Source organism: Ceratotherium simum, chromosome 16 (genome assembly GCF_057802395.1).
Source record: "Ceratotherium simum simum isolate JZ-2026a chromosome 16, ASM5780239v1, whole genome shotgun sequence".
Lineage (NCBI taxonomy): Eukaryota > Metazoa > Chordata > Mammalia > Perissodactyla > Rhinocerotidae > Ceratotherium > Ceratotherium simum.
The window spans coordinates 43,247,858-43,268,653 of NC_141915.1; the positions used below are offsets into that span (position 1 = coordinate 43,247,858).

A 20,796-nucleotide genomic window follows, 5' to 3' on the forward strand; every position below is an offset into this window, starting at 1 on the left:
GGAGATATTCAGAGGGCTCAGCTGAGGTCCTAATCTCTTTCTCTGCTTCCTAATGAGTCCGTTTCTCTCCTTTTGGGATGCTTAGAGATGTTTAGAAGAGTTAGGGAGGGTGTCAAAACAGCGATGTGTGAAGAGTGACTGGGTCAGCCCCAGCTTCAAAGAGGCCTTGTCACTCTGTCCCAACTGATGTCCCCTGTAGATTTTGACTTTAACCCGGCATTGGTATATTTGTCCCTCTATACTGCCAGCTCTCAGGCCACAGTATTCCTCAAGGGTTAATCAGAGTGACCCAGCCACCAGGGGGCGGGGTGGGGGCCATCATCCTGAATGCCTAGGGTCTTAGAAGTCTGACACCTGCCCCAATGTCCCTGGAAAACCTCCTCTCCAGCTCCCTCCACCTGAGCCAGGGAGAGGAGGGAAAACATACGAAAGACTTGTATTGAGTGTCCATTAAGTGAAGTTACTGCTCACTTACCACTTCATCTGATCCTCCCAACCCTTTGAGAGAGATTAATATCCCCATCTTTTTAAGATAACGAGTCTGAGCTTCAGAGCACTTGAGCCACCTGTCCAGGGGAATGTAGTAAGGAAGTAGAGAGCGGAGATTCAAACCCCTTCCGCCTGTGGAGGCCAGTGCTCTGCCCCCGCACACTGCCTCATTAGTGGGTCAGCCTAGTGTGCCTCTGTTCAGGCCTCTGGGTGACCTCTGGTTGACATTCTGCTTCCAGGTTACAGAGCAGCGTGACCACCCTAAGGTTCCTTTCCCAAAGCAATTGTCCCTATAAATCCATTTTCTCATTCAATCCTCGCTTCAAAGAGAACAAGACAGATTTATTGTACCCATTCTGCAGATGGAGAAACTGATACTCAGAGAAGCAAAATGACTCACTGAAGGTCAGTGAACTAGTAAGTACCAAGGCTAGGACCTGAGCACTTGGTCTCCTGGGTCCACTTCATGGGTTCTCCCCATGATGTTAAATTTGTTTTTCCCTTCACGCCTTCTCAGATTGGGGACCAGAACATATTTGCCATTAAATGTGGCTTCACATTTAATGGAACTGGATAATCTTGTCAAAACTGAAGGCTGGAAACCTGGACCATAGGAACCGGGGTTGCTCATTTCTCCCCCTCAGAGCTTAGCTTCTCCCCTCCCTAAGTGTGGGTTCCAGAGGTGGGCAGAGGGGTCAGGGTAAGGGAGTCAGGCTGGGTGTCCAGGGCAGGATGCTTAAGTCTCTAGACTATCCAACCTAGGGAGTTCTTCAGGCCCTGTCCTACTTATAGAGGGCATTGATTCACTTAACAAATGTTTACTGAGCACCACCTATTATAGGCACTAGAATGTGCACAAAAATTAAGATACAGCCTCTGCCCTCAGAGACTATCTTGTTGAGAGTGGGGGGGGTAATTAGATATACATAAATAACACATACCAAATGCTAAATGCTGTAAGATAAGCACAGACCCGGAGAAAGGAGGGTGGGAATTGTATCAGGGCAGCACCACAGAGAAGGGGCCTTACAGGATTTACAATGGTAGAAGGGCATTCTAAAAAAAGCTCCACTGGGACAAGGACATAGAGTGTGAAAGTACCAAGTGTTCTGCTCTAATTTGTGGGTAAAGTCAGGATTTGGTACAAGAAACAGAAACCATTCTGTGTGCTTTATGCAGAAGGATATTTAATACAGGTGCTATGGACTGAATTGTGTACACCCCACATTCACATGTCGAAGCCCTAATCTCCAATGTATTTGAAGTAGGGCTTTTAGGAAGTAATTAGGGTTAACTGAGGTCATAAGGGTAGAGTGCTAATCCAATAGGCCTGGTGGCTTTAGAAGAAGAGGAAGAGAGAGCGAGTTCTCTTTCTACAATGCACATACCAAGGAAAGGTCATGTGAGCACACAGTGAGAAGGCAGCCGCCTGCAAGCCAGGAAGAGAGCCCTCACCAGAACCCAACCATGCTGGCACCCTGATCTTAGACTTCTAGCCTCCAGAACTGAGACAATAAATTTCTGTTGTTTAAGCCACTCAGTCTATGGTATTTTGTTATGGCAGCCCAAGCAGGCTAAGACAACAAGGAATTAGGCACTTGCAAAATTGTTATATTGTTAAATTATAATGAAGGCACAGAAATGATCCTCCAGTAGGAGCTGCCACAGAGAATCAGGAGGCTGCCACTGGAACTAAGGTCAAGGATGCAACCCCACCACCCCATAGGACTCAGTGCCATGCTCCTACTGCTGTCACAGACACTGAACACTGTGTCTGTGCAGGACACAGGGTGCTGCTGCAGGAAAAACCCCATTCCAGGAGCTTGTCTGCCAACAGAAAGAGCCAGAGCAGCAAGAACATGGCCTCATCTCCCTTCCCCCTTCCCCCTTCCAAATCTCAAATGAATGCCTAGCAGCAAGGGAGGCTGAGAGATGAGGTTTCTGGCTTTGCAACCTTTGCAGTACAGGAAGGTACCTAGGAGGAGGTGGGAATGGATGCAGTCCCTCTTGTCCACCACAAAGTGCAGTAGAAGTTAATGCTGGAAAGGGACATTGGGATTAGATTTTGAAGGGCGGTTGAATGAGTTTGGAGTAGGGGACAGAGCAGGACTGGGCAGCTGCCAAGATTAACCACGGCTCTGAAAGTTAATTGAGTGGTCTGGAAAGCACATAGCTCTAGAGTATGCATAAGAATCACTTGGGGATTATAAATTGCTATCATTGGGAGGGCCCAGGAATCTATATTTCTTTTTTTTTTTTTTTTTTTGCTGAGGAAGATTCACCCTGAGCTAAGATTTGTTGCCAATCTTCCTCTTTTTGCTTGAGGAAGATTTGCCCTGAGCTAACATCTGTACCAGTCTTCCTCTATTTTGTATGTGGGTCGCAGCCACAGCATGGCTGCTGATGAGTGGTGTACACCCGTGCCTGAGAACCGAACCCAGGCCGCTGAAGTGGAGCATGCCAAACTTAACCACTAGGCCCCAGGGCTGGCCCAGGAGTCTGTATTTCTTTCTTTTTCTTTTTCTTTTTTTTTTGGTGAGGAAGATTAGCCTTGAGCTAACATCTGTGCCCATCTTCCTCCATTTTGTATGTGGGACCCCGCCACAGCATGGCTTGATGAGGGGTGTGTCAGTCTGCACCCGGGATTCAAATCTGCGAACCCCAGGCTACCGAAGTGGAGCACGTGAACTTAACCACTAAGTCACTGGGCTGGCCCCAGGAATCTGTATTTCTAATAGGCAACTCCTGCCTCAGTGTCCCTTCTCCCATGATTCTGATGCATGTGGACTCTAGGCTTTAAATAACATTGTCCTGGGGCCAGGAGCTGTGATGTGGCAGCCCCACATAGTGCTAGGAGCCCCCAAATTTTCGATTTGTGGGCAGCACATGCCAGATCAGCCCCTTCCTCTCCTTCCTGAGAGTTAGTCCTGAAGGTTGGATGCTTGAACCCTGAAAAATACCAGTGAGGTGGGGGTGCAGGGGAAGGGGGCTCTGCCTGGAACTCAGGAGTCCGGGAATTTAAGAGCCCTCCCCCTCACCATGAGGAGGACTAGGTGGTCAGTCAACAACATGCACGAGCATTTCCTTCAGTTGTGACTCACTCTGTTCTCTATTCCGACCCTGGCACCGGCGTTCAGGACTCTCGGGACCCTATTTTGATTGCAGGGTTTCCCTGAGAGAGCACCTTAGACCTTGAGGAGTTTAAGGATTTGATAGAGAATAGAAAAGTAAAACAGGGGATTGGAGAGGAAGGGAGGAGAGAGGTGGTACTGCCATCCAAAATGGCCTTGAGTCCCCACGGGGACCCAGTGTCGTCCACAGCCCACACTGAATTTCCACACAAAATCATCTATTACAATAGATTTTCCTTTTCTTTCTCAGTCATTTTCTTTTCTTGGCTCTTGCCCCCAGTTCTGAGGGAAAGGCCATAGGCAGATGAAGAGCTCTGGTCTCCTCCCATCAGTGCCCCCAGCCCAGCCCCATGTCTCTGGGGAGGGGCTTGTGCCCAGCCTGCAAGGCTAGGCTGCTGGGCTAAGGGGCTCTCCTCCTTCCCAGGGGTCCCCCCCACACCCAGCTCCTGACACTTGGGGCCCCTTTAGAAGCATCTGCACCCCCACTTAACCAGGGTCTCCCTCCCCCACCTCCAGGCTGGTTCTCCCAGAACAAGCACAGGCTTTCAGGCTGGGAGAGGGAGTCAGCCCCCGCACCCCCCAGTTATCACCACAAAGCAAAGTCCAGGGAAGGAGGGGGAGTGGGCAGGGCTGGGGGGTGGTGGAGAGCCAGGTCCTTGCTAGTAAATCAAAGTTGGTTTCCCAGATGGAGCTGCAGCCGCTTTGATTTCTCAAGTCCCCCCTCCCCCTCTGCCTGCCCTCACCCCCAGCTCCATGGTTTCAATTCCTCCCTGAAAAGCAGTGGGGCCTCCTTTCAAACCAGCCCAGCTCCTCCAACTCCCAACAACAGCTTAAGTTACAGGAAAGAGAAAAGGGAGGGGGTGAGGTGACCCAGCCTGGAGGAAAAGGAGAGAAATTCTGGGAGAAGCGAAAGGGAGAAGGGAGAGTGGAAAGAAAGAGGGAAAAGAAAAAGCAAGTTAGGAAGTGGGGTGCAGCCAGGAATGCAAGCGTGTGTTCTGCTGGAGCAGGAGGGGAGCACCAACCGGGCAGCAGACCTGTCTTGGTCCTCCTTCCCCAGTGAGCACCTCCACATTCACCACTCCAGATGTGGACCCCTCCACATCTACAAGTCTATGATTCAGGCTCTCTCATTCCTCTCTTCTTTGCATTAGGTTCTAGAAGATTCCAGAAGACAAAATATCTGACTCATTCATTCCCAGGGATGCTTATTTCATGGGCCAAAAAGGCAGAGTCACCCCCAAGAGCCTCACTAACCAAACTCAGCACTGACTTTCCAGCTTTGTTTTCCCCAGTCTGCTCTGAGCAGCCCACACCTTGCTCTTGTTCAGCCTAGGCCTGGGCTAATTAAAGTCCTTAATTAATAGATCATCTGCTATATCAGTTTAATCCTTTTATGGCCCGTTTTGCCATCCGGAGACCTTGGGGAAGGGTGCTGGAGAGATAAAGGGGATAAGAGCTTACTCTGCCAAGGCCCCCTCCCCCTCGGTCCCCAGAGCCAGGGGCAGCCTTGGAACTCGGCAGGGGGTGGAGTAAAGTGTACTGAAGTGGACCTACAAGAGGGCAGAGAGTGGGGCTCCAGGAGTCCTAGACCTCCTGACTATTCTTTTTTTTTTTTTTATAATTTTATTTATTTATTTATTTTTTCCCCCAAAGCCCCAGTAGATAGTTGTATGTCATAGCTGCACATCCTTCTAGTTGCTGTATGTGGGACGCGGCCTCAGCATGGCCGGAGCAGTGAGTCAGTACGCGCCCGGGATCCGAACCCGGGCCGCCAGCAGCAGAGCGCACACACTTAACCACTAAGCCATGGGGCCGGCCCCCTCCTGACTATTCTGAGGCTGAATTATTCTCTATTCTAAGGGCTGGTTCCCTGAGAGCTGAGTGGAAGCTGGAGTTCAGGGAGAGGGAATTTGGTATCTCATCTGAAGGTAGATTCCAGGTCTTGGTGGCCAGACTCAGGGAGAGAGGAGGAAAAGGGAGATTCTCACAGAGCAGAGGAATACTTGGTGGGTGGGGGGAGGGGATAACCAACCAAATTCTCTGAAGGCTCACACCTGTTTTCCACAGACTGTCTAGGACCTACCCCATTGACAGTAGACTATTTTTGCTACTCAAAGAATAAAATCTGAAATTATGTTCTCCTCACTCCTCTCCTTCCTAAACAGATACATACACCAATTCCCCTTTAAGATGGAGGGACCTCAGTGCTTCAGGAAGGAAAGAATACTGACCCAGGATTGAGGAAACAAAGAGGGGACCCATAACTCTGCTAGAGAGGATGATTTCTCTAGAAGGAAAAGATTCTGACAGGAAAGAAGCAAGGAGACAGGGACATATGCAATTACCCAGACTCTTCCCCTTGGCAAAGCGAAAGACCAGAGACAAGAGGATTTTTGCAGAGTCCCCCAGGTTTCCTTAGCTGGGGAGAGTTTCCTGGGCTTTCTCTGAGCATGCCTATGGTGTCTTGGATATTGCTGACTGGCTGTCACTTTACTTATCTGTAACACACACACATTTCCCCTTGTCCAGGTGGCATCAAGGAAGGACAGTTTCAATGATCCAAACATGTTCTTCTCTCAGCTCCCTACATCTGTCCCAAAGGTAAAATCAGTAAATGTTTTTATGATCCCCTTATACAGATGAGGGAGCTGAAGCGAAGGAAGGAAAAATGACTTGCCTAAGGCCACTCAGCGGGTGTGGGGTGGAGCCAAGCCTGCAGCCCAGACATTCTGTGCCCCAGACCAGGTTTCTTTCCTCTCCACCAGTTATTTGCTCTGCTCTCCTGTCAGGTTGAGATTTCTGCTCCAGCAGAGCATCTCATGGAATGGAGTGTGTAGTGTCTAAAGACAGTGGGCAATCAACAATTATCCCAGATATCAGATTTGTAAGCCCAGAGATGACTGATAGTAGTGCCCTGGGACATGGGGGAGAAGTGGCATTCACACTGTGCACTGGGGATACCTAGGCTGGCTTCCAGCCCACGGCAGGAGCCCAAGACCAACCAGAAATTTTTCCCAGGGAGAAACAGTGGTCCAGTTTGCTGCCAAATTGTTGCCCCCTAGACTATAATCTCCCTGAAGCTGGAGCCTGGGTCTCTGAAGACTTTGTCTGCTTTGCATATAGTAGGTGCTCAATAATTTATTGGATAAAAATAAGAGCTATTATTTACCAATTTTAGCCTAACAGCAGGTCAAGTGAGTGCCATATGCTATCTCATTTAATTCTCACAACCAAAACCAGGTAAATAAAAATTCTGATTTGAGGCTCCTAGACCAGGAAAAACAAGCCTTGTGACACTCTCCTGGCCCGGCCACTCCTTTTCAGTCTCCCTCCTCCTCAGCCCCATGGTCCTTAAATGTTGGCATCCCCAAAGCTTTGGTCTTCCCACCAAATCCACCTTCCCCAGGTGATCTTAGCCATGTAGATAGCTCCAACCCTAGGCTAATGGTACCAGATCTAAATCTAGTCCAGAGCTCCCTCCTGAGCACTGGGTTAGAATATCCACCTGTTTTCTGGACACCTTCCCTTGGACCTGTTGTAGGCTTGGCCTGGCTTGACTGTGCGCATTACCCACCCTGTCCCTGCATGTCCTAGCCTGGTTAACGACATCAGGGCATGTAGCTCAGAAACCTTGGTTGGCCTCCTCCCTTATTCTCTCTTCTCTTTATTAACACTGCCAAGGCTCAGTTCATGCCCTCAGCATCTCTTGCCCGGTCTCTTGCAATCTATTCCTAACTGTGATCTCTGACTCAGCGAAGTCATGCTCCTCACACTTGTCCAAATGCACTATCTAAAACAAGTGTGACCACTTCCCTTCCCTGAACACTCCAGTGTATTGCCATCTCCAGGAGTCCAAATTGTTTGCACGGTATCTAAGTTCCCTGCTTATTTAAAACCTCCTCTGTCCTCACTTTCCCAGGTATACGTGGGCCTCTAAGAGTGCCAAAATACTTGTATACTTGTGCTCCCTGCCCATTCACTCTATTTCACCCCACCACACCCTTGCACACGCCCTTTCCTCTGTCTGGAATGCCTATCCCTGCCTTGAGATTGTGGGTTCATATTTCTACACCTAGCACCTCACATATGGTCTGACACCTGCTGGCCTCTCTTAACGTCATCCTATTTTACTCCTCACTCCAACCACACAGGCCTCCAGTGCCCTCCCCTACTCAGTCAGATTCCCTCCCCCATTATGCTCTCACAGCATCATCGACTTTCCCTTGATAGCACTGGATCCTGGGGCAATTTTACATTCATTTAAGTGACTGTGTGATGAACGTGGGTCTCTCCCACTAGAATACGAGCTCCACAGAAACAGAGGTTGGATCTGGTGGTCAGTGTATATTTGTTAAGTGCATAAAGCACACAATTCTTATAAACATTGGGGCTGTGTGGTGTTGGAGACAGAACAGCTTTAAGAGCCAAGTAGTCCTGGGTTTAAATCTCAGCTTTGCCACTTACTATGTAACCTTGAGAAAATTGCCAAATCTCACCTAAGGTCAGATTCTTCATCCATAAACACAGTGCAGTGCCTACTTTGTAGGCATACACATAATGTATGTGCAGTGCTTCATAGGAGCTCAATAAATGGTAGGAATTAGCCTGGATATCCAAGGATATTTTCTGAATGAATATTTAATTTATGTAACCTCTTGTTTTGAAAGGTGCTTGATGATTATGAAATTTATTTTTGTCATTCTGAAATTATTATTATTATTTTTTGTGAGGAAGATCAGCCCTGAGCTAACATCCATGCTAATCTTCCTCTTTTTGCTGAGGAAGACCGGCTCTGAGCTAACATCTATTGCCAATCCTCCTCCTTTTTTTCACCCAAAGCCCCAGTAGATAGTTGTATGTTATAGTTGCACAGCCTTCTAGTTGCTGTATGTGGGACACGGCCTCAGCATGGCTGGAGAAGTGGTGCGTCGTTGCGCACCCGGGATCCGAACCCGGGCTGCCAGTAGCGGAGTGCGCGCACTTAACCGCTAAGCCACGAGGCCAGCCCTCTGAAATTATTTTGCATCTGTAGTCTCATATTTTAAAATTCTGGTTTATTCCCACTTTGCAGACGGGGAAACTGAGGTTCAAAGAAGTGAAGTGACTGTTCCAAGGCCACATAGTTAGTGGTAGAGTTAGAGATCAGGTTCAGGTCAATGCTCAAGGTAATCGAAAAAAAAAAAAAGAACTATGTGCTATACCTATCAAAGGACATCATGAAGCATTTAAACTGAGAGTCTGTTAACTTCCTTTAGTTATAGGTCTCCTGTAGTCAAAAGGTAGGTTGGTGGAATGGAAAGCACTGTGGGCAAGCCCACAGTCTGAAGATGCAGGTTTTGGTCCTGTCCTCACGCAAGTCCCTCACATGAAGGGCAACAGTAATCATGAAATAATGTGATTTTTTATTTCATGTAAAAATGCTAGATAAATGTAAGATCATCATAGAATCACTTTTCTTCTGGGATACTGTGAACTCCTTTTTTTTTTTGCTGAGGAATATTCGCCCTGAGCTCACATCCAATGCCAATCTCCCTCTTTTTGTATGTGAGCCACCGCCACAGCACGGCCACTGACAGACAAGTAGCATAAGACCCCGCGGAAACTGGGCCGGGCGCCCAAGCAGAGTGCACTGAACCCAACCACTAGGCTGCTGGGGCTGGCCCATACTGCAAACCCTTGAAGGGCAGGGATGCTGTCATTTTTCTGTATACTGCCCACAGCACCTACCGCGGTGGATGGAAATCATGAGAAGACTCAATCAGTATGTTGAAGGACTGAAAGTTGACTGAGCGAATGAAAGTCTTTTCTTTCCTTTTTCCAGCTCCCCCTCTGCCTTGGGGGTGGCTGGGGAAGGGATAACTGTCACTCAAGCCCAGCCCTAGGGCAGGAAAACAGATTTGTCATAGAAGGAAATTGAAGATGCTGCATTTCCACTGGAGATTTGCTCTCAATTTCCTATCAGACTGTGAGCTTCCTGAGTGGAGTGTAGGAGCCTGTCTTAACTCATTTTGGTCTTCACTGCTCAGCTCAGAGGCTTGGTACCAGCTCTAAAGATGCCCTGGAGGTAGAGTAGGTGGGGAGATCTGAAGGAGTAGCCCTTAGGGCTTAGTTTGGGCCCCAGTGAGCTAGAGAGCACAACTTTCCCATCCCCAGACCGCCCTGGGACCAAGGTGCAGTGGGTGGAATGGAAATGGGATGGAGAGCAGAGGCACAGCCCCCTGATTTTGAAGGAAAACTTTCTTCCTAATGTAGTGAAAAGGCAACTTCTCCTTACAATAAGGAGAGGGATACGATAAGGAGCATTTTCACTTGTAAAGAACCTGCAAATCTGTATATCATTCAATCAAGAAAAAAAAATTCAAATCCTGTCAAATCTGGATCCGTTGTATCTACTTAGAATTTTCTTTCCTTCTCTCTACTCCTTTTTCTCTTATATTTCTTTTTGTTGTTGTTTGTTTTGTTTTTTGTGTTTAAAGCAACGCTCTGCTCTTCTAGATTGGAGTAGGAAACAGCTCGCCAGGCAGGGAGGATTTGGCTCATACTGAGAAGCAAAGGGGCTTTCTGAACTCAATTTTCTTTCGTCTTTTTAAGTGCCCTCCTTCCCTCAGGAGAGACAATAGAAATAATTGATCCATCATCCAGTACCAGGCCCAGGAGATTTACATGCAAATTCCCCCTCTCCTCCCCAGACCCTCCCTCTCAAATTTAAAATCCTAGATGGGGAAAAAAAGAAAACCTTCTAAACTAGCAGGAACCCTGCTGGCCATCGCCACCCACCCCCAACCAGGTGAGAGATGAGGGGGATGATCCACCACAACCCCCCAGCCTCCTCCCTTGCCAAACACACTACCCCCTTCTGGTGTGGAATCACTTAAGATTTGGGTAAAACTCCCCTCTCTCTCTGGAGACGGTATCTGGAAGCTTTTAGCGGGGCGGAGGCAGAGGTGGGGAGAGAGGAGGAAAATTCCCCCAAACGGCCTAAGAGAGTCATCTTTTCACTCAAAACTGCCCGTCATCCCCCACCCCCCACCATTAACCTTCGATTAAGACCTTCTCGTTATGGCAACTAAACTTTACTTTGCATAATTAAGATTTGCCTCGGAAGAAGGGGGAGGGAGAAGCCACAGCACTCGGCCATTCTCCTTCACCTCACCCCCTCGCACGCCCGCTCCAACCCTCCAGCTCTGGGCCTCCGAGTTCCTGAGTTTTCTCACTTTGAGGTGCCACCGAACACAAAGAACCATAATAGGCTCCTTTGTGCTCGCTACGGGGCAATTACGCCCCGGAGTCCAGGCCCCTTTAAGAGCCTCTTAAAGAGACAGGATCTCATTTTTCAGAGGGTTATTTAAAGGGTGTGTGTAGGGGGAGGGGCGAGGCAAACTCCTGGGGTCTACAAATAGGGTGAAGTGAAACTTTTGTCTGAACTCCATGAGAAAGGACTGAGAGAAAAGTCTTTGTAAACTGTTAGTTTTTAAAAAGTCTTCCCCCTTCCTTTTTTAATTTTTAAACTTGAGATTTTTTCACTTGCAAAATTGGACTGGGTTAGGTGGGGTTCGAGGAACAGGGGCGGAGGCAAGGGTTTAAAGAGGCCCTACCCCGGAGAGCGCCTTGGCCCCCGAAAGAAAAGTGATCCAGGGTTGAGGGCCTTGGGTCTGCCACAGTTCTGGGGAATGTGTGTCTCCGGATCTCGCCGCCACGACTCCGGAGAAATCCCGTGCTGGGCAAACAGCCCTTAATATAATAACAGTTTGTCTCTTTAAAAAGCAAAAGGAGGGGGGGAAAGTTTTGTTGGCATCTGGTTTCTGATCTTATTATGTTGCGGTCGACCAATCCAGCCCTCGGGGCTGGTCCTCGGGTTTAAATCTGATTGGCCGAGAGCACATTTTGGGATAGTGCTTAGAGCTCGACGGGGCGGTTTCAAGGATCCCTTTTTTGGGGGGCTGAGGAGAGGGCGGGGCCGCCGGCGGGGGCCCCCTTGAAACCGACTAATTGGGATCGGAGAGGCCGAGGTGAGGGCTGGAGGAAGGCACAAAGGAGTCGCTGGGCGGAGAAGGGAGGGGAGAAGGGAGAGGCGAGAGGAGGAGGAAGAAGAGGAGAGAGGGCAAGCAGCGCGCGGTGTCTCCGGCGGCTCAGTACGACCGCGGCGAGCTAGCGGGCAGGCGCGCCGCCCCCTCCCCCGCCCGGCCTCCCCAACTCTGCGGCGCGAGCAAAGTTTGCAAAGAGGCACGGGAGGCGGCGGCCGCGGCGAGGCGGCGGCAGGGAAGGCGCGCGGTCTCGGGGCTGGGGGCGGGGGGCTCCCGGGAGCCGGGTGGGGGGCGGCGGCCAGCATGCGGCCCCGCAGCGCCCTGCCCCGCCTGCTGCTGCCGCTGCTGCTGCTACCCGCTGCCGGGCCGGCCCAGTTCCACGGAGAGAAGGGCATCTCCATCCCGGACCACGGCTTCTGCCAGCCCATCTCCATCCCGCTGTGCACGGACATCGCCTACAACCAGACCATCATGCCCAACCTTCTGGGTCATACGAACCAGGAGGACGCGGGCCTGGAGGTGCACCAGTTCTACCCGTTGGTGAAGGTGCAGTGCTCGCCCGAACTGCGCTTCTTCCTGTGTTCCATGTACGCACCCGTGTGCACCGTGCTGGAGCAGGCCATCCCGCCGTGCCGCTCGATCTGCGAGCGCGCGCGCCAGGGCTGCGAGGCACTCATGAACAAGTTCGGTTTTCAGTGGCCCGAGCGCCTGCGCTGCGAGCACTTCCCGCGCCACGGCGCGGAGCAGATCTGCGTGGGCCAGAACCATTCCGAGGACGGCGCTCCCGCGCTACTCACCACCGCGCCGCCGCCGGGCCTGCAGCCGGGTGCTGGCGGCACCCCGGGCGGCCCGGGCGGCGGCGGGTCGCCCCCGCGCTACGCCACGCTGGAGCACCCTTTCCACTGCCCGCGCGTCCTCAAGGTGCCGTCCTATCTCAGCTATAAGTTCCTGGGCGAGCGCGACTGCGCGGCGCCATGCGAGCCGGCGCGGCCCGACGGCTCCATGTTCTTCTCGCAGGAGGAGACGCGCTTCGCGCGCCTCTGGATCCTCACCTGGTCGGTGCTGTGCTGCGCCTCCACCTTTTTCACCGTCACCACGTACCTGGTGGACATGCAGCGCTTCCGCTACCCGGAGCGGCCCATCATCTTTCTGTCCGGCTGCTACACTATGGTTTCGGTGGCCTACATCGCGGGCTTCGTGCTCCAGGAGCGCGTGGTGTGCAACGAGCGCTTCTCCGAGGACGGCTACCGCACGGTGGTACAGGGCACCAAGAAGGAGGGCTGCACCATTCTCTTCATGATGCTGTACTTCTTCAGCATGGCCAGTTCCATCTGGTGGGTCATCCTGTCGCTTACCTGGTTCCTGGCGGCAGGCATGAAGTGGGGCCACGAGGCCATCGAGGCCAACTCGCAGTACTTTCACCTGGCAGCGTGGGCTGTGCCGGCGGTCAAGACCATCACTATCCTGGCCATGGGCCAGATTGACGGCGACCTGCTGAGCGGCGTGTGCTTCGTGGGCCTAAACAGCCTGGACCCGCTGCGGGGCTTCGTGCTGGCGCCGCTCTTCGTGTACCTGTTCATAGGCACGTCCTTCCTCCTGGCGGGTTTCGTGTCACTTTTCCGCATCCGTACCATCATGAAGCACGACGGCACCAAGACGGAGAAGCTGGAGCGGCTCATGGTGCGCATCGGCGTCTTCTCGGTGCTCTACACGGTGCCCGCCACCATCGTCATCGCCTGCTACTTCTACGAGCAGGCCTTCCGAGAGCACTGGGAGCGCTCGTGGGTGAGCCAGCACTGCAAGAGCCTGGCCATCCCGTGCCCGGCGCACTACACGCCGCGCATGTCGCCCGACTTCACCGTCTACATGATCAAATACCTCATGACGCTCATCGTGGGCATCACGTCGGGCTTCTGGATTTGGTCCGGCAAGACGCTGCACTCTTGGAGGAAGTTCTACACCCGTCTCACCAACAGCCGGCACGGCGAGACCACCGTGTGAGGGGGCGCCCCTGCGCCGCGTCCCCAGGCCCGGGCCGCACCGACCTTTCCTCCGCGCAGGGGGGCTCCTACAGACTCCTTATTTTATTTTTTTAAATAAAGAACAATCGAAACCATTTCTTTTTTAGGTCGCTTTTTAAAGAGAACTCTGCCCAACACCCCCACCAGGTTTGTAATTAAAACTGTAAATAGTCTTTGTAAATTTAATTATATATTTTCTATTTAAAAGGAAAAAAAAAAAAAGGAGCAGCGAGGGGTGCCAGGGCTGAGGAATGGGCGGGGGGTTGGCTACGGGGGATCTCTTTCTTCGGTGCCCTTTCAAACACCACCCGCTACTTTGGTTCGAAGTTTTTGGTGATTTGGCAGGGCTGGGCCTGCTAGAAGAGGTGTTGGCTGTGCAGAGTTGGGAGTTTGTTGAATTCAACTTCTAAAGCCAAATTTGTGAGCCTTCTCGCTGCCGCTGGGCCTGTGGGAGCTGTTGGTTATTTTTGAACAGGTCTTGGATTCTTCTTGTTTTATTTCATTTTCCCCCTTTCTCTCCTCACTTGTCCTGTCTCCTTTACTCGATCTTTGGAACCCTCCCAACAGACGAAGACGTGGGAAAAAAAAAGCCAAACCAACGGGTGGGGTGATGGGGAGAGGGCGGAGATTGTGTGTGGAATGGCCCCCACTCCTCTGCAGGCAGGAAGATCTTTCTGTGACTTGTCTTCTCAACTCGCTGCCCCAAGCGCCTGGAGTGGGCAGAAAGTGCTGTGTGAAGTGTGTTTTGAAACAAAAACACTCCCCCACACACATGCTACCTTGAGTACCGATCGTGACTGCCTCCATTTTTAGGGGGAGCCTTAGCTCGCAAATGTTGGGGTTTGGAGATGCCCTTGAATCTCTCCCCTTCTTTCCCCTGCAGTCCCCCCCACCCCACCCCCTAACTGAGTATCTTCTCTGCCGTTCAGGTTAGCAGTTTGCGGGGTGGTTTGTGTGTTATGTATGGGTTTTTGTTGTTGGGGGGTTATTTTTTTCAAAAAAGCAATAAAAATGGTTTGGGTTGGAGGGGAGGGGAGGAATGGGCTGGTGGGACTTTTAGTTTCCTTTGACAAAAGACTGGTTTCTTTTCAAACTTACCCAGGAAGAAAAAAAAAAGGTGGGTATCCTTGCTTTGGAAGAAGGCTCTGGGCAGGCTCTTTGTGACTGTGGGGGTGGGGTTGAATGTTTACAAGACATTCTATATCACAAGATCGATAGAATGTTTATAACAGATGTTTCTTATCTTCCCCCTACCCCCCCACAAATAAAAGTCAAGACTTCTTAAAGTATCTTTGACGCTGGTATGAGCATTGCAGTTTCCAATACACATCAATTCCCTCAACTATTTGGAATATTTTAGAATTTTAATTCCAGAGGATTGATTTTGAAGACCAAGGGTGGGAGTGGAACAAGTATGCCACATAACTCAATTTTTCACCATCTCCTGTTTCTTGATAATAGTGCAAATTAAAAGCTAATAATCATAATAATAAAGTGCATTTAATTATCTTCTAGAGGTCTAGCCCTTTAATTGTATTTAACAGGGTTGTAACATTTTATTAGTTTAACCAAACCACACCTCCTCCTTCCCTCTCCCCCAACCTACTTGGTTGGGGGTGGGGTGGAGGAGATGTTCCCTGGCCCAGACATTGCTTTTTTAGCTAAATGGTGATGGGGAAAATGGTGCCTTACCACCCTTTGTTGGCAGTCTTTGGGGCAAGAGAGAAAGAAAGTTAGAACTCCTACATCGAAGTGTTTGCATGTGTTAGTTTATGTTGGGGGAGGGGATCTGGAAATGTTTGGTGGTAATTGAAGTCATATGTAGGGCTTTGTTTGGAATTGTATGAAGCCTGGGGATTTTAGCAGAGCCCCCTTCCCAAAATATATAACCTTCCCCCAAATCATTTGTGCCAGTGGCCAATGTAAGTTAAAGCTAGCTTTTTTTCAAATGATGATGTGTATGAACTCCCAACATGAGATTCCCTCATCTATCACAAGCAGGCGGGGAGCAGCCCTGTAGCTCCATTTGTTGCAAGATATTAGAGGAACCCCGCCAGTGCTGCAGGAAAGAGTTAAATTAGGAACAAATTGTGAGTGTCTCTCTTGGAAAGAATGGCGAAAGCCTGTGAATGGGGAGAGGGGGCGATATTCCAGTGTTTGGGATGGAGCCTAGTGGGTGGAGGAGTGCTGGTCCTTGATGGGGGAAGAGCCTCCCCCACCTCTAACCCCCAGGATCCCAGCCCTGTGCTTTGGACCCTCACAGAAGAAATGGTGAACTGGCAATGAGTATCTTAACCTTTCCTGAGTAGGGGTGGGAGGGAGGGACTTTTGGTAAAGATTGGTCTTCTCAACCTCCCTCTCTCAAAGTCTCCTGCCAACAGAGGGGAAGAGGGCCCGAGAAAACTGAAAAAAATAGCTTTTACTGTGGGAGGAGGAGTATAGATAATGAGATAATTGCCTCTTTTGGAAAGGATAGGTCTTCTAAATGCCCTATCTCTCTCCAAAGGGGTTAGCCAAGGGCTGAATTACCTTACCAAAAGTAGTGGGAAACCCTCCCTGGCTGCTCTCATTGCTCTAATGAAACAACTCTTGGAGGAAGGGAAATGTAAGCTCATGGTGTAGGGGATTTAGGGGAGAAGGTGCCCTGGAGCAGAGACCCAAGGGTAAATGACTTGAGCTCACTGCCTCATCTGGAGAGAGGTCTCCACTCCCTTGTTTAGAAAACTCTGTTAAATACATGGGCTTTTAGGTCTGCTCTTGCAGATTTCTAGCTCGCCTTATAGGCAGGAAAAGGTTTACCCCTTGTAAGTGGATTGGTGCCTCCCTCTGGAAGAGTGGGGCTCTGGTGGAGGGTCAAGGGCCCAGAAGGAAAGCCCTTCACCTGAGGCCTCCAGGCCTGGGTCAGGTCTCAGACCACAGCTGCTTTCTACCTGCTTTCCCACCATCACCCCATCCCACAAAGGAGCAATGCTGCTAGTTCTCTAGGTTGAGGTCCTCTCTCCTCCAGACTCTCCCCTCCTTGATCAGTCTTTGGCTTTTCCTTCCCCCACCCCAGGTTCCCCTCCTGAAGACCGATTCCATTAGTTACAAACTCTTTGTCCTTTAAGGGCCAGCCCCAGAAAAGGACACTAAAGTTTTCCAAGACAAAATTCTTCTGAATATCCCCAAAGAATGAGGATCAGTGGGATCTGGAGCTGCCGACTTCTGGATTATTCCAAAAAGCTCTCCAAGAGGGTGTTGGGGTCCCAGATCTGGGGTGGATTCTGGAATTGGGGAGATGCTGTCCAGGGTTCCATAGGGCACATGTCTGGGGGAGCAGAGCCCAAGCTCCTGCCACTTCCAAGGCATCATCCCTTTGATAATATCGCTGCCTGCTGTAGTAGGGTCCCTTCCTTCTCCTTACCTCTAAATGAACCTTAAACTTCTGGAGGCCACTGACCCCTCCAAGAACCTGAAAAAGCTTTGGACCTCCTGGGAAAAAATGACCAGACCCTCGTGAACACACTATTTTGCATATAACTTTAGGAGGTTCATGAACCATCTATCTGTGCACACCCCATCCCCCACCCCACCTCCCACCTAGTTATCCAATCCCTGGTTTAGACATTTTCTAGTCCTGATCACTGGGTATCTGCACTTCTCCAAGGGGCAGCCTTTACCTTCTCAGACTCAGTGTCCCCCAGTCTCTAATCACCTCTGCTACGGAAAGGGTGGTCAGGAGGAAAAACCATCCGGCCTACGAAACCAGGAACATCAGCAAACCAGGTTATGCACTCGGTCCTGTCTCTTGCAGGTAACAAGTTATCAAGATGCGGCTGATTGGAATGAAAGTGTAATACTTTTATAGTTGAGGAAAAAAGGAGAAAGGGGCAAACCATGTGTGGAGAGCACAGGCTTTGGCATGAGGCAGTGCCAGCTATGAGTCCTTGTGGAAGACTCCTAACCTCTGAGCCCCAGTCCTCATCTGTAAAAAGGTGACAGTACCTGTCTGGCAAGGTCGTTGTGAAGGTTAGATCAGATGATGCATGTTCAGAGCCAGCACGTAGTAGAAGTTCAATAAATGGTAGCACTATCAAATTCCTAAAAATATAATCACTGGATCAAAGGATGTGCATTTCTTGAGGACTTTTGGACCTATTGTTACTGGTAGGTTTAACAGAATAGAATAATTTCTTGTGCTCCCAGTTTTTCTACCTGACTCGGAGGGCCAGCTCCAGTCTGGAGGCTGCGGGGGCGGGGGGGGGGGGGGCAGTGGTTTTCTCCCTCTCTCTCTCTGATTAGGACAGAAATGTCTTACCCGCCTGAGTGAGCAGGGCGCACACGCAGGCGGGCTCTCTCTCCAGCCGGCTTTGAAGCTGGCTAATTAGGGCTAGGGCTGTCACAGCTGGCTTCCCCTGGCCGTCCCCCTCCTCCTGTTCTGCCCCCTTCCCAGCTGCCATGCCCTTCACTGCAGACACGCCATCCAGTAAGGCCCTAGGATTTGAGGCCTGGAAGGGCCAAGGCGAAAGCAGCTGAGAAAGGACGAGATGAGACTTGAGACGTGGAACAAGCTCATAGACATTGAGGACTGCCTATGGCCCGGACCCCTGCTTATTCCTAATGAAGCCTGGAGAGGAGCCGGCCTGGGCTGGGGGCTGAGCCCTGGGCCCTTTGTTTGAAAGCCAAGCTTTCTGAAGCCTCCCAACCTGGCCCTTATAATTAGCCCCAATCAGAGTGTTTATGTCGGGGCCTCGTGTGGAACTCAGAGCCCCGTGATTTCCTTCCAAACCTGGAGGGAGGAGGGGGAGGGAAACGGATTTGTGTGGGGACAAGCAGAAAGGAGGATGGGGTAGGAAGTGATGAGAAGACCTGGGGGGAGGGGAGGAGAGGAGGTCCTGGAGAAGAGAGGACAGCCAGCCTCCATTTGGCCAGTGCAGGAGTCAGGACCCCTCCCAGGATAGCTGGCACCCTGGCATCCTGACCCTGGGCCAGGTCTGCACGCCTTCTGGGCAGGCTCTGTGGGTGGGTGGGCTTGTGCCAATCGGAAATGGCTTGGATATAATTAACCCAGCTAATCACCAGCCTCAGCCCAGTGGGAGGGGAGGGTACAGCCTAGAGCCACGGCTCTCCCAGGAAGCTCGGTCTCCCTATTCTCCTTCCTCTGACTGGGGCCTGGGGTGTGCCAGGCTCTGCAACTGCTTAGGATGTTGGAGTCGGAGGGTGGGCAGGGAAGGGATCTAGGAAGGGAGGGTGCCTAATTCTCATCTCAGGCCTCACCCAGAATGTGACAGGGGGGAGTGTGCCTGAGGTGGCCATACTGGTGGGGGTGGTGGTAGGGGTGTTGGTAGGGGTGGGGCTGGAGGACAGCAGGAATCATGGGCAGGAGGGAGGGAGGGAGGGAGGGAGAGGATTCCCAGCCACTGCTCCCAAGTGGCACTGGGTGTGTCCCAGACTCAATTAGCATTTCCCTCCAGGTCTAGGCCTCCCTGGGAACTCTCTGGGGTGGGATGTAGCTTGTAGAGAATTATGTGCACTAGGTTTAGTGTCCTGTGGGTGGGGAGGGGGCAGAGTGTGGGATTGTGCTTGTAACTCCCTTGCTAAAAATCCTGCCAGGCCTCCGAGGAGTGTCCCAGCTCCCTTCCTCACTCAGCACATAAAGCTTTCCAAGATCTGCATCTGGCTCTTATGTCTCCAGTCTCATTTCCCACTGCTCTTTGCTACACTCTTAGGTGCTAGCCTCCACAACTCATTCTCAGACCAACCATGCTCCATGACTTTGCACATACTGTTACTGTGACCTGAATGCCCTTCCCTTCCCTTAGCCTGGATGTTAACCACTAGTGCCTCAGAACTTACCTGAGGTTAGGTGGCCCCTCTGCAGACAGCTGTATCCCAGGCCAATCCCGTCCCCACACTGTGTTCTCACCTGTCACAGCACATCGCATTATTGTTAGTTATTTGTCTCTTTTCTTGACTGTGGCCTCCTTGAGGGAGAGTCTGTGTTTGGTCTTTTATCTCTATCCCTGAGCAAACAATATGCCTGGCACATGGTAGGTGCCCAAGATCACAGGCTCTGGAGCCAGGCTACCTGAGCTTGAATCCTGCCCCAGCCTCTTGCTAGCTGTTGACCTTGGGCAAGTTAACCTCTCTGTGCGTTATCTGTAAATGCGGATAGTAATTACACTTACCTTGCAAGACTGGTTTGAGGATTGAACAAACTAATTCAAGTAAAATGTTTAAAACAGTGCCTGGCACATAGTAAGTGCTTAATAAATGCTGGTTAAGCTTATTCATTCATGGATTGGCTCAGCAGATGTGTATTTAGTGCTTACCATGAGTCACGCACTTGCTAAGCCCTAGAGATGAACAGATTCAGTCCCTGCCCATAGGTAACCTACCATCTATTTCTTGAATGAAGGAATGAATAAGTATTAGGCATGGTACTTGTGAGTTTCTTTGTTAAATGTTTTGTTAAACAAGCTCACTATACAAGTGTTTGAGAATGTGTCCAGGCTCAAATATGAGATCATGATGTATCTATTTGGATAGTGTAAAACAAGCAATGAAATTGGGGACAATCCTTTATAAACTTGACAGATGTAATCTGGTGTTTGGAGCATGTTGGAAAGCTTGTCCAGGACAGTGGATCCTGGAAGCTTCCTGCTAAATCTTCACTGCTGATGAGAATGTTAAAAAATATTTTTCCTACAAGACAGAATAATTACTTTCATACACATATACAATGAACACATCAAAATTTTCATTTCACTCACTAATTAGTAAAGGAACCAGTAAGATGTTCAAAGGGGAATCCAAAGAACAGAACATATCTAGGCCATCAAGAATGCTGAAATAAATTTGCTTACTGCAAAACTAGGCAATATCCACTGGACAATGATCAATTGCAACTCCGCTAGTCACAATTTACATTTTTATGGACAAAAATAATTTCCGTTATTATCAGTTGTCTGAGTTATAAAATAACTGAAGACATTTGACCATCTCAAAGTCTTTCATAATTTTCCTTGACAAGAAGTTCTGAACTCAGATACCTCAAGATGACAAGTGTCATGCGCCCCTTCCAGTCCAAGAGCATTAGTGCCGGGAGGGAGCCCAGTTCCATCCAGAGAGAGCTGGGAATCTCCCAGCCGT

The 20,796-nt window shown here is 50.4% G+C and overlaps 1 protein-coding gene across 1 annotated transcript; it reads left to right on the plus strand.

Moving 5' to 3' along the window:
• The first annotated feature begins 11,915 nt into the window (after window positions 1-11,915).
• FZD2 (frizzled class receptor 2) lies at window positions 11,916-13,760 on the plus strand. Its single transcript, XM_004432564.3, has one exon. The coding sequence runs from the start codon at window positions 11,948-11,950 to the stop codon at window positions 13,643-13,645; it is 1,698 nt and encodes a 565-aa protein (XP_004432621.1). The 5' UTR covers window positions 11,916-11,947; the 3' UTR covers window positions 13,646-13,760.
• The last annotated feature ends 7,036 nt before the right edge of the window (window positions 13,761-20,796 follow it).

What these genes read in the sequence shown, in the direction of transcription:
- FZD2 (XM_004432564.3), top strand. Translation starts at nt 11,948, where the DNA reads ATGCGGCCCCGCAGCGCCCTGCCCCGCCTGCTGCTGCCGCTGCTGCTG.